Source organism: Pleurodeles waltl, chromosome 8 (genome assembly GCF_031143425.1).
Source record: "Pleurodeles waltl isolate 20211129_DDA chromosome 8, aPleWal1.hap1.20221129, whole genome shotgun sequence".
Lineage (NCBI taxonomy): Eukaryota > Metazoa > Chordata > Amphibia > Caudata > Salamandridae > Pleurodeles > Pleurodeles waltl.
In genome coordinates this window covers 193,972,187-193,986,178 of record NC_090447.1, presented here as the reverse complement: position 1 = coordinate 193,986,178, position 13,992 = coordinate 193,972,187, and the positions used below count along the sequence as shown (strand labels likewise).

Below are 13,992 nucleotides of genomic sequence, written 5' to 3'. Positions count from 1 at the left end.
AACTGACAAAAAGGGTGGGGTTGAAAACAACAGGTTGTGCAATTAATGTCTTAATTGAAATATTAAATTTGGCCCACATGGGAGTTTGTGGCTGATTCGGGAACTGCGCACCCCATTTGTTGGGATGGCCTCAGTATGCTGTACACTTTCCAGCCCAGACTACAGTGGCTTCAGCACTTTTCATTTCATTACTTAATGCGGAGTTTGTAGTAATTTCAATTACTCTCATATTTCCATTAAGGTAGAACAGGCACGATTAGATAAATTGACTGGCCAAGGATCATGCCAGACCTGATTTGAAAAGATTCCCCAAAGTGAAAATCAGAGTTGCACATGGAATATAATCTCCATGCAAAACCGAGAGATGATTCACGGAGTCAGTTATATACGCTGAGGTGTCACTTACGCATGTGCAAATTTCACCACAATTGGAGGCCATGCATATTATTATATGTATATATATATATATATGTATATATATATATACCTAGCATTCACAAACATCTTACATCTTCAATGCATTTTCTATACATCCAAACTAACAACTGAATTGTCCATGTGTACATGGGCCAGTGGGTACAGAAAAATGCTACATTTCCAGTTTTCAAAGGAAATATAGGAAAGGGAATTGCTATTTCCTGAATATATATATATATATATATATATATATATATATATATATATATATATATATATATTTAAGTTCTCTAATTTTCTAACCCTCTATGAATTATTTGTCCTTTAGGAACACTGCACATTCATAGTTAGAGGAAGAGGTATACTCTAGAAATGAATGTGAATAGCGAACATTTACAAAAAATGTAAGATGTGTACACTTGTAGTTCTTAGTACTACTGCACAGAAAGAGATCTACAACATACTTGTGAACTGAGAGTGCAGTATCTCCTGGAGGGTGAATTCGATGGCTCGAAGAGAGGATGCTTCAACATTAAAAGGACCCTGCAATCATTGGCTCATCTCATTCCTCAGATGGCCACTTGCATAGGAGAGATGCATTTACTAGGGTTCTCCTTGGAGGGCATAAGCCATTGTTAGATGATTTAACACTAGAAGGCAGAGAGATAATATTTGTTGTCAGATAAACACTGGCAGCTCGATGCACACTGCCGGTTCCTTATGAAAGCCATCTTCCCACATAGGGCGGATTAGGATGTGGATACAAGTGTTTGGTTTCCTTCGAGCACAAATATTGTCATAACCATCACATCTTGTTTATCAGAAATTCAGGTTAGCATCTTTTTTAGCCACGAACTATGTATTACTTTGTGTGGCTTCCTGATCTAAAGGTGCCTTGAAGCAAAAATTAAAAATGCACGCTTTTCTGCTTCAGCCACAATGAAAAAGAAGCCCCAGTAGAAAGAACTGCAGAACATACACCGTGTTCAAGTTGGGTTTTGAGAGCATTGTGACACCGGTCACTAAAAGACGCCTTTAATGGGTTGGAGCAATTACATATACATTGTTTTCTTGCCGTATTTTGTTTTCAAACAATAGCTAGAGACTCGGGGCTTACACTCCTAAGACATTTTATAGCAATCAATATTAAACATTGAAATTCTTTGGGACTGGGACAGCGTCTGAGTTTGTAAACGGTATGCACAATATCAAGGCGGTGTGGACACGCTCAGAACATGCATTTCGTCATCACTGCATACCTAGTCTGCTGCACAAACTAGTATGATAGTTCATTGGGTTTACCACCAACTGCTGTAATATGTATGCAATCACAGTCAGACGATCAAACTCAACTTGTTGAATTATTTGAGTTGAGGCATCATTAATGCAAGCTATACAAGTTCCCCGGCCCTGCAAGGCAGTGCAGTAGGCGCTCTATAACTATAAGCTCTATATTCTTAAGTGTATTCTCAGTTTTAGCCGTGTTCTTACTCTCCTAATCGCTCTTTGCACATTCATATTTTCTTGGTTTTACTACAAACTTCAGCATGCGCGTAAACCTCACTGCCTATGCTGTAAACATCCTCCATGTAGCTGTCCCACGTGGCATGGCCCAGAGTTGTAGCCCCCTCTTTAGTTTCTCACAGTCCCTAATCCCCCCTGTACTTTGTATTCACAGTATGGCCTGACTGGCACAAGAAACCCACTGTGGGGAGCGAGGCTTCCTGCACTGTGCCGTGTTACCATGGAGCATGGTGTGTGGGCAGTCCGCCTGCACAATACACGAAGGCTGCCCTCCTGGAAAACCACTCAGTTGTGGCTCATTTCTGAGAACGGGAATTTCTTGCTGGGCGCGTAGAGGTGAGGCGTTCTCCACATAAACACGTGTTTCATGTGTGTGTTATGTGGCTTAGCCCTGCCAGTTATGCTTGATTAAACAGATATTAAGGCCGCTGAATCTCTCCAGCGTGCTCTTGAAAATGCTCTTTGGATCGTCACCTCTGACCCGGAATCACTACAACGCTCAAGACATGTCAGATTTATGCTGTCTCTGTATGTTTGTCTGCCCTCGCAGGAGTGCTGCTGTGTACAACGCCCCGCCGTGCACCTCAATTGTCCCCCCCCCCAAAAAAAAAATCTTCTATGTTATCTATGCAGATACTGGATATGGTGGCTTTTCGGACTAAGGCATCCACTGGATGGCGCTTTGCTTGTCCATGGTAACAGGTTTCACTTCCAGCAGGTCCACTCAGCTCTTCATCCTTCCGAGGTTGATGAATTGGTTAACAATAAACATTCATTACAATTTTTGACCTTAAGATGGGACATCATATGGGGGGTGTGGTTCTTAAGCACCGAAATGTAAACGTCCCACACTATTTACTGGGCTTTTTTTTTTACAGGGACTACAATTTACCAGATCACTCGTAATGAGTGCCAAGTTAAAATCTTCCAAACATCCCTTGATACACTAAACTCTTCGAGGTCAAAGCAATTAGAGACTGGCTGCCCCAAAATGAAGCAACTTCCAAATGAGTAAGAAGTGTTTAAATTGGGAATTAAGTCGAGCTCATTGGATACAGTTTTGTTTGTAGGACCTGGTATCCTGGATTATAATCTCAGTTTCCTCACAATCAAAATGTGTTAAATGACACAAATCACTGTGGATCTACATAACAATTGTTTTGCTGTGGTACCAGCAACTGCAAAAGGTTGAGCCTGCAGTTATTCTAATGGAAAATGTGCAGTTTTTTTGACTGCTCAATTCACACAGAGCTGGTGGATGCTAGAAATGGGGTCTCTAGTAGCCAGTCAGTTTACACCCTGTCCAAGTAGGGATCCTCACTCTAGTCGGGGTAAAGGGATCACTCTCCTAAAATAACCCCTGCTCACTCCCTTGGTAGCTTGGCACCAGCAGTTAGGCTTATCTCAGAGGCAATGTGTTTTGCATTTGTGTACACACACACACACACACACTCACACGCATGCAAATACAGTGAAAATACCACAAAAGTACTCCACACCAATTTTCAAAAATAGTCAATATTTATCTGAGTAAAACAAGAGCAAAATGACAAAAATACACAAGCAAAGATGCAGATTTTTAAAGATGAATCCCAATAAAGTGCTTAGAAACAAAATAGCTCCAGCTGGGGCTATCACAACATTGTTGACAAAGACGTTCCCAATTGTCCAACGCCACTCACAAGGGAGCACGGTGCCGGTCACGGAGTCGCACAGACCCCCAGATACAGTACCTCTAAAAATGATGAAACAAAGACACTGCATGGAGTTGGGGAACTGAGGCGTCGCTGGAACCAGTGCAACATCGGTTCCTTACTGCTACCGGGGAGGTGATGCGGCATGGGTGGGGAGGTTCCCTGTGATCCAGTGGGGTTGATGAATCGGGCAGGTCAAGACGCAATGGGGTGACCGCTCAGGGTTGCGGTCGCGTCACGAGGCCACAGGCACCACGGCAGAGTGCTGTGTCATGGACGTCGGTGACACAGCACTCGGAACTCACAATGTTGCAGGCCTTCAGAGGTGCTACAATGACATATGAACGGCGGGATCAGTCGTGAGCATCACACTTCAGCGAGGACCACAGCTTCAGTACAGGCAGCGGCACGGAGTCGGGCAGCCGCCTGGGTTCTGGAGTCGTCTGGAGTCGATGTCCCTGGTTCTTCTTGTTTTTAGGCAAGTTTCACTCCCAAGGGCTCAGGAACTGGAATGGGCACCACCTGGCAAGTCAGGGTCCTCGGCACGAGAACCCAGAGGCTGGTAGATGAAGTCTTTATTGTCCCTGAGACTTCTTAACAGGAGGCAAGCTCAGTCCAAGCCCTTGGAGAAGCTTCACAAGCAGGATACACAGCAGAGTGCAGTCGTGGTTTTGGGTCCACTACTTATACTCATTTCTACCTTTGAAGTAGGCAAACTTTAAAGTAAAGTCTCTGTTGTTCACAAGGTCCTGCCTTGACCAGTCCTAGATCCAGATGCACTCAAGTGGGTGGAGACAGCATTGTGAGAGGACAGGTAAAGCCCTAACCAGGTGTCAGTGACAACTCGTCCCACGACTCTAGCTCAGAAATACCCATCAGCCAGTTGATGGGTCATCAGCATACGCAGTACACACCTCATCTCCCTTTTTGTGACTGTCTGGAGTGCATGCCTGGCCAGCCCCTGTCAGTCTAAACTAGACGTTGATTCCAGAGGCAGGCAGATGCTTAGAATGGTTAAGCAAGAAAATGCCCACTTTTTAAAAGGGGTATTTTCGAAGTCACAACTTAAAAGCAACTTAACTGAAAGCTGTGTTTTTAAATTGTGAGTTCAGAGATCCCAAACTCTAAATCTCTATCTGCTCCCAATCTCCCAATGGGACATTACATTCAAAAGGTATTTAAAGCCAATCCCTGTGTTAATCTATGGGAGAGATAGGTCTTACATTAGTGAAAAATGAATGACAGAGACGTTCACTATCAGGACATGTAAAACACACCAGTTCATGTCCTACATTTCAAATACAATGCACCCTGCCCATGGGGCTACCAAGGGCCTACCTTAGGGGTGCCTTACATGTACTAAAAGAGAAGGTTTGGGCCTGGCAAGTGGGTGCACTTGCCAGGTTGACATTGCAGTTTATTACTGCACACACAGACACTGCAGTGGCAGGTCTGAGACATGTTCACAGGGCTACTCCTGTGGGTGGCACAATCAGTGCTGCAGGCCCACTAGTAGCACTTGATTTACTGGCCCTGGGCACACATGGTGCACTATACTAGGGACTTACTAGTAAATTAAATATGCCAATCATGGATAACCAATCATAATCACAATTTACCCAGGGAGCACTTGCACTTTAGCACTGGTCAGCAGTGTTAAAGTGCCCACAGTACCAAAAACCATCAAAAACGAAATCCAGTACACACTCAAAAATACAGGAGGTAGAGGCAAAAACGACAGGGGAAACCATACCAATGATGCCAGGTCTAACAGGGAACAGCACTAAGTCGATGCACTTTCATAATTATAAATTCAGAGTTATAGATTTGAATATTGTTGTTTCCACTACAGGCAATGATAAGATGGTGTGGCCACTGGAATCGGGCAGAACGCACACAAAATAATAACTTGCTGGACTACACATGAAAATAGGGAGGACGAGGCCCAATCAAAATTCTATATCTTCTGGTGCTGTGTGGAAGGAGAGTTCTCAAGCTGGAAAAATATTTTACACTTGCTGAAATGCAACGTGTTGTTTATCTATGTATACGATCCATAGGAGTAATTATGGGAAATGAGTCTACAAGCAAATATACAACTTGTTTAGATTTACACACATACTTCTGCGTCTCTGTGAATCCACAAAAGTCTGGAAAGATTCTCAAACTGTAGACGTAAGGTGACGATTCGAAGACTTACACATAGTTTGGTGAGTCTGCCGTTTTCACTGTGCTTCAGCTCTCTTTACCTTTAAAATTGTTAATAATTTGTAACAGGCTAACTCCTAGCATTAAGTACTATGTATATAAAATGCACATCTAAAATCAGTGAAATGTGCATTTTGCCTTAAATTGCGAATGCCCTGGTGCTGATGCACCATTTCACTGGTGATTCAAAATTATCACTGATTTGTAGGACACCGAAAATCATCTGTAGGGGTGTTTCAGCTAAGCCCTCGCAGAGCAGCGTGAGCAATGGTACATGAAGGAGTACTACTGGTAATACACATATCTTACTCTCCTCTTAGTACCCATGCAAGGTTGGGACATCTTAAGGATTTTGGGGACCCCTGTTTGAAACAATTTTAAGTTAATGATCCAATTTCAACTATTTCATGCCCTGTTTGACCAGGTCACTGAGAGTGCACTGGCACAGTCCAAAATCATAATGTGTTTCCGCCCAATATTCAGGTATAGTGACGTGTTTTCAATATTGTAACACAGCAGCAGCTCACTAACATTACTGTAAACAACCTCTGTTAAACCCTTCCATTTTTATGTGAAGTCCTGCCTTGATCTAAAATAAACTTTTTTGTAGAAGTTCCTTAAAACATAAAAACATTTTTTTACAAATTGTCTGTAAATAGATTCTTACACATCACCAGCATTAAAAATAAATTAAGGGGAAAAAACAACTAAAACAATCTATTTAAGACGTATTCAAGGTCATCAGGGCAGAACGCTCTGCAGAGCAGAGATGGGGAGGGTGGCTAGGAGGGCCCGAAAGGCTCGAACCCTGGGCCAGAGCCCACTTTGCCCATGCCTTAAAACGTCTCTGCTGCAAGTTCTTAGGGAGGCTCTTGTAATCAGTAGGGCAATATGCTGGTATTTTCACAGCAAATATAGGGCGTACAAGAGCAGCAGCAGCATTGCACAGTAGATCCGCCTGGCTGGTGGGGCAGGTGGTGTGTCCTGGGTTCATACAGGCGAGTCTAGAGAGCATTTCTGACTATTTCAGGAAGATGAAACAAATCTTCCATAAAGTTATTTCCGAAATTTATATATGAATATGTAACTTTACACCAGAAACTGGGATTTCATATGGTTGATTGTGAATTTCGAACTGTGCCAGATTAAACTAAATGCATTTTATTCGGTTCCGTAAACCCTTATTTTCCACAGTGCCCAGATCCATCTGTTTTAAAACTGGTTTGTACAGCGAGAAGGAAGGAAGCACTGAGCAGGGTGATGAAGCTGGCAGAAGCTTGCCACAACCTCATATTTGGGTGATGTTTGTGCTCGGTGCAGGTGGTTGGGTCAAACTCTTTCAGTTTCTCACTAGAATGCAGCTGGGTATTGTGCTTCTGTAGGAAAGGTGCAAACAGTTTTATCCACAGGTTCACCAACTGATGAAACATAACCACCAGTGCCACACACACCGACATGCAGTTCCTTCAGCCACCAACAAACACAAACTAAACTATGGCCGTACATCAACAAGCACAAACTGGTGGTCATGCGATTGACAGACACAGGCTGGTGGTGTTGCCACCAACAAACACAAACTGAACGATGGATACACCATCAACCAACACCAACTGGCATTGCTGCCACCAAAAAACGCAAACTGAATGATGGCTATGCCATCAAGAAACACAGATTGGTGCTTGTGCCATCCAGGAACACAAACATGTTCATCATGCCATCAACCTAGACTGGAATTGATGCCCGAAATGAGCACGAACTGAATGATTGCTGCGCCATCCACAAACACAGACGTGCTATTGCCACCAACAAACACAAACTGGACGATGGCTGTGGCATCAACAAACACAGTGGCATTGGTGCCACCAACAAAGACACATTGAATGACGGCTATTCCATCACAAACACAGACTGGTGTGTGTGCCATCAGCAAACACAAACTCTTGATCATGCCATCAACAAACATATATTGGAACTTGTGCCACCAACAAGTATAAACCGAATGATTACTTTGTCATCCACAAACACAGAATGCAGTTGGTGCCACTAAGAAAGACAAACTACTGGTGCCACCATAAAGAAAAGAAAATTGCTGTTGCCACTGCCAAACAAAATCAAACTGCTGCCATTGCTGCAAATAAAAATTGATGTCAGCACAAACTACAAAGTGCTCCTGGTGCCACCAAAAATTGCTGCTGGTGCCATAAACAAACATGAACCAAGAGGCACAAGCTGCCTCTGGTGCCGGCATCATACCCAAAGTACAATTGGAGAAAGTTATTTAAATGGAAATATAAAAGTGCAGGTACTCACTACATAGAGTACCTGTTTACTCCTGAGAAGTGCCTTTACTCTGAACATTCAGGCCCATATTTATACTTTTTTTGTGCCGCTTTTGCGTCATTTTTTGACACAAAAGCGGCACAAACTTACAAAACACAATTGTATTTGGGCCTCAGTGTATTGCAGCAGAGCTGAGAAGTGCATGTGCTTTCTCTTTCAAATTAAAGAAGTGCAGGTACTCAGTACCGAACAGTACCTGCACAATTAAATCACTGATTGGAGCCACCAACCCAACATATAAACATGTTGGAAATAGCAATAACAAACTAAAACTGCTGGACAGTGGAATCCAGCAAAGTGTGGGCCTGGAGCGGGGAGCCTCTCCCGGAGCACAACAAAGACACTGCATGCATGTGGCACAGGGGGGAAAGTGGTAGCTGGCCAACACTTACCAATTCGGAGCACTTGCTGGGTGGCCTGTGGGATGCCCGTTGCAAAGCAGAAAAGAAAAAAGAAAAGCCCTCCGCTGCTGCCCAGAGTGAACACGGCGGGGATGATGCTGCACGCGCTTTCCATCTTCCCATCAATGCACGCCGCTGCTGTGCCAGGTCCCTGAATTGGCAAGATGCTGGTGATCCGGGGTCTGGCCGTATTTCCACCTCATCCTCTGTGCTACGTGCTTATTGTGCTGAGGTTTGTCGTTGACATCAGGGTGAGCTGTGTGTGCTTCTCCGGGTGCCTTCTCCCTTAGCCCATCACTGCACAAGTGGCGTGCACAGTCTCTCCCTCACTCCTGGGACGTGTGACTGATGCTCGGATCAGTTCCGCCTGCAGGTGAACGCCGAAGGCGCCGGGCTGCAAAGTTGCCTATAGAATCAGCACCAGCCCGTCCTGGCTCCGACTAGTCCAGTGGCGAAATATTGGAAAGAGGGCTCAGATGCATTGCTGTGTTTCTTCAGCTTCCGTCTGATCCCCTGCAGATTAACCCCAGCTCTGAGCGGCGTTCGCTTCCCCACTGCTACTTTACACTGCTACACACGGGGCTGATTGAATCTCTCCTGCATCCTGAAGAGAAAAGCATCTCTGCTCACAGCAGCGGCAGCAGCGCCGCCAGGCACGTGGCACGCCCAGTGCAGTTTGCATTAAAACATACGGATGGCCGCCTAGTTACAGAATCTAGACCGACAGTCCTAACATAAGAAGGATGCTCTTTCTGTTACACATTTACTTTATTTCGCAGGCCATTCAACGATCAGTCATTTATCAGATGTGCCAGTTTTCCTCTAGTAACCGTATAGCTCTGGTGGCAAAGGAAATTGGGTACCACAATTTAAGAAACGTTCTTTCTTCTGCAGTGTGCTTATTCTTGGCAGAATAGCGTGGGTAAAAAAGTAAAAATGATATTTTCACCTGCGGGTTCGGAGTCACATCATAAACTTCAGCTTTGGTCTCCTCACTACCTGATTTCACTCAACCCTTCGTTGGAAAAACATCAACATTTTGCACAGTAACCAATGCTGGGATTGGAAAACATTGACTTCGGAACGCATAAATCGGGGTTCAGAGTGTCGAGGAGAAAAGGGGAGGGAGTCACGAGTGGCGGAGTAATGGAAGCAGAGTCCGACAGTCAATTTATACATTTTTAAAAAAAAATCTACAGGAAAGAAATTAGCAAAAGGGACTATTATGACAGTAAACATGTTCTAGCTTACTTCAAGGGTCTTAAAGAGGCTGCTTTTAAAATATGTTACAGGTTTAGGACTTCAGCTGCAACATGCTTGAAATGGAAGTACATGCTGCGGCAGAGATATTTTTGTACCCAGGGAAATATAATGGTAAAATAAATACGATACTTAAGAGTTCTGTGTTTTTTCTAGTCACAAATTTGACTTAGACATTAGCAATGAGGATTAATGAGCCTGTTGCAAAGCACATTGTGTAATGTTTAGATCACCAATTTGTATTTTATTTAGATATGTGAGTTGCTGCTGTTGCCACATAGATCGTTTTGTTACTTTCAGTTCATAAATTCTAATCATAATATAGCACAGTGAACTATGAACTGGCATCAAGGAGCTGCATACAAACTGTAAGTCATGGGTTTTAGGGCCAGATGTACCATCATGGCCCATTGCGATTCGGTAATAGCGATTTTTAAGAAATCGCTATTACCGACTCGCAAAGGGCCATGTATCACATTTGCGAATCGGTAATAGCGATTTCTTAAAAATCGCAAATGCTATTACCGAATTGCAAATTGCGATACTGGCCCCATTAGCAGCTATGGGCCTGTTGGCCCATAGCTGCGAATATTTTGCATTTCCAAAATTGCGATTTCTGAACCAGAAATCACAATTTTGGAAATGCAAAAGGCCAGGGTGCTGGGGGCCTAAGGCCCCCTCTCCTGCACCCCAAAAACTTTTTTTTCAACATGTAAGGTACACACATGCCAAAAGGGCATGTGTGCTTTACATGACAAAGTTAAAAATGCAGTTTAACTGCATTTTTAAATTTTGCACCAGGTTACCACCTGGTTGCAAAGCATGGTATTTTGCAAGTGCAAAATGCCATTTCTGGAAAAATCGCAATTTGCGACTTTTTCCAGAATAACCTTGCAATCTGGAAATTGCGAATCGCAAATTGCGACTCACAATTTCCAGGTCGCAACGCCAGAAATCGCTATTTTAGCGATTTCTTAGTTGTGGTCTGCGAATGCATTTCATGCATTGCAGACCACCGTTTTGCACTCGCAAACAGCCGAATTTACCGATTCGCACCGTTTGCGAGTGCAAAACTTTTTCATACATCTGGCCCTTAGATTCTTATTGTTTTTTTCTCAATCTATCATTTTAATTTTGCAAAGAAGGGTTCTTCTGGGGTAGTAATAAAGTCCTGCCATGACATACAAATGAAATCACTGCATTACATTTTAAATCCTGTCTTTGGGTTTCTCTCAACAGTGTATTCTTAACAGATAGGTGGTCATTATGACAAAGGAGGTGACAGTTAAAGTGGCAGTAATACAGCCAACAGGCTTTTGGTAATTACCGTCAAATTATGACCATGGCAGTGATAACTCCCATAGACAGCCAATGTACCACACCAACTCCAGGATGTTAACACCACTGACCATGGCAGCAGCCATCAACAGCCAGGCGGAAGCCAAGGTATTGCCCACCATATTATGACATAGCAAACCGCCACAATTTCCGGGGCAGTACCAATGCCATCAAAAGCCTGGTGGAAACACTGCACACAAGGCAAAAGACTCACCATCAGAGACACAGAGAAGATCAACACCGCCATGGAACCGGAACTTCAAGTCTTCCTGATGCTCTTCTACGCCATGCTCCACCTGGACCACCAACTCTGACGAAGACGATGACGGTGAGTATAGCCACCTAGCACACAAGGGAGGGAGGGAGGAAAAGGAGAGTGACACACACACACAACACACACCATTCACACACACCATACACACAGCCAGCTGCAGAGGCAAACCAATGTCACAGGACCCACATCATAATAATACAAGGACAACATATAGGTGGGACTGATATTGTAATTTAATGCCAACAGCCACCATATTGTCCATGTGATAAAAGAAACTGGAGTAACTGTTCAGAAAGGGCCAATGGCCAGTCCAAAGTACAAAAGGTCCACATGGCCACAGTCCAAGCCCCAACTTGTTTCCTGACAGTATCCGCACTACACTGTGCAGGGGCATCATTTTGGAAATGGGCAGGCACCTCAGGGGGAAGAGGGGAGGGGACATCTTAGCTGAAGTGGGGATCTTGCCCACCGGTTCTGGAGGGGGCTCCATGCCCATTTTCGTTTGCTGGGGAGTGCAAGGTCACAGTCCCTGAGGTGGGGAACTTGCCCACTGGTTCTGGAGGGTGCTCCTTGTACAACAGTCCCTGGAGGGTGGGCTACATGCCCTCTGCTGGAGGTGAGGGCTGCTGTGTCCCACCTGGAGGTGAGGGATGCTGTGTCCCAGCTGGAGGTAAGGGCTCCTTGCCCACTGCTGTTGGAGTTTTAACCCTTGAGTCCTCTGCTGGTTGTGGAGAGCCTCCTTGCCCACTGCTGTTGGAGGTGTTACCCTGCCAGCCTCTGCTGGAGGTGAGGGCTCCTTGCCCACTGCTGTTGGAAGTGTACCCTGCCAGCCTCTGCTAGAGGTGAGGGCTCCTTGCCCACTGCTGTTGGAGGGGGACTCTTGCCTCTCTTAGTTGGTTGAGTGAGAACCTTCCCTTTCTTGGGTGGTGGAGTGTGAACCCTCCCTTTCCTGGGTAGTGGAAGGGGATCCTTCCCATTCCTGGGTGGTGGAGTGGGATCCATTCCTTTCTTGGGTGGTGGAGTGGGATCCTTCCCTTTCTTGCCTTCACTGTCCCTGTGCACCGTTTGGCTGATGTGCTGGGCTGGGTCATTGGGACCCTGCTCTTACTGGCAGGACGGAGGTGGAGGGGGAGGGAAGAGGTCAAGTTGGGCAAGAAAAAGCTTCTTGGGGACGGTGGGGAGGGATGAGGGAGGAGGGATGTGAGTGGAGGGTGAGGGAGTGGTTGTCGGAGGTGTACGTCTGCTGGACTTGGGTGCCGGTGCATGGGCAGTGTGCTGATGTGAGGTGGATGGCTGTTGGGAGTCTGAGAGTGTGCGTTTGTGTCTCTTAGGAGAGGGATAGACAGGGTGGGAAAGGACACGGGGGACGCGTGGATGGGTGTTGTGGAGGTGTCTGCAAGTGAGGTGTGTGTTCTGCTTGGTATGGTAATGGTGGTGGCTGTTGATGCAGTGCATGCAGGTGTGAGTGTGGATGTGACTGCGAGGGAGGAGGTGGAAGAGGAGGCGGAGACAGTGGAGTTAGTTGATGTTTTTGTGTGTGCAACTGTCTGTTGTTTGTGTGAATGCTTGTAGCCGGAAGTGTGCTGCCTGTGTTTGTCTGTGCCACTCTTGTGTGATATTTTTGTGTGCATGCTTGTCTGTATGTGTGCATGGGATGGGTTGGGGTGAGGAGACTGGGACTGTGAAGTGGTAGTTGGAGGGTGGATGGAAGGAACAGGGACAATGGCTGCCATTAGATAGGAGTCCAGAGCCTGAAACGACCTCTGTTGGGCCGCCATTCCACCCTGGATGCCCTCCAGGAATGCATTGCATTGCTGCATCTGGGATGCCAGCCCCTGGATGGCATTCACAATACCCTCCCTCCCGCAACTCCCAGACCAGAGGCAAACCGCCTTATCCTTCGGGGTAAGTTTCCCTACCCCGCAATGCATGTTTGTGTGTGTGTTTTATTTTCTACACTGAATTTTATCACCCTGTGTGCTGTGTTGTGTGCTGTGTTTTATGACACTTATTCACCACCTTTATTATAATTACCATTTTATTCTTTCTATAGACCTACCTTAATATGAACCAGCAGTTCAGGTAGGCTTATTATTCTACTCTTTACCACCCACTTAGCATGCTACAAAGCATTCATCCCTAGGAGATCCATGACCCTGACGAATGCCCGTTACCTCCCAGGATGTAGAGAGGGCAGAAACATGTTGGTCCTTGTTTTTTTAGACTCCGTGAGTCATCAATCTCAACTGAGTCCCAAACTTAAATTTTAACCTTACCTACATACACCTCTATTAAAGTACCCCACTAACCGTGAAAGGTGACGTGTAAGGTAATTTTATTCAGACCCCATCTGGATCCCTGTGAAATATCCAGTTAGATTCATTTCAGCACTCCCTCCTTAGTTCCTTTAACAATGAGGTTGAGTCCGCCCAGGTAGTACTATCTTACCTGGGTGGGGCTAGGTGGCCAAATGATTAAGCATGACACTATTATGTGTATGAGACCACCTAGTCCGTAAAAGGAACTCCCTCTTGTA

General features: G+C 45.2%; 1 protein-coding gene across 5 annotated transcripts in view; it reads right to left on the bottom strand.

Annotated features, from left to right (window-relative positions):
- Nucleotides 1-9,217, bottom strand: part of GRIK1 (glutamate ionotropic receptor kainate type subunit 1) — a 990,817-nt gene extending 981,600 nt beyond the window's left edge. For 2 of the 5 annotated variants that reach the window (XM_069204055.1, XM_069204056.1), the window contains exon 1: nt 8,576-9,217. In XM_069204055.1, the coding sequence (XP_069060156.1) occupies nt 8,576-8,699 (124 nt within the window). In that variant the 5' untranslated portion in view covers nt 8,700-9,217. The remainder of the gene's footprint in view (nt 1-8,575) is intronic. The other 3 variants (XM_069204053.1, XM_069204054.1, XM_069204057.1) reach the window with 2 other exon arrangements.
- Between the last annotated feature and the right edge of the window lie 4,775 nt (nt 9,218-13,992).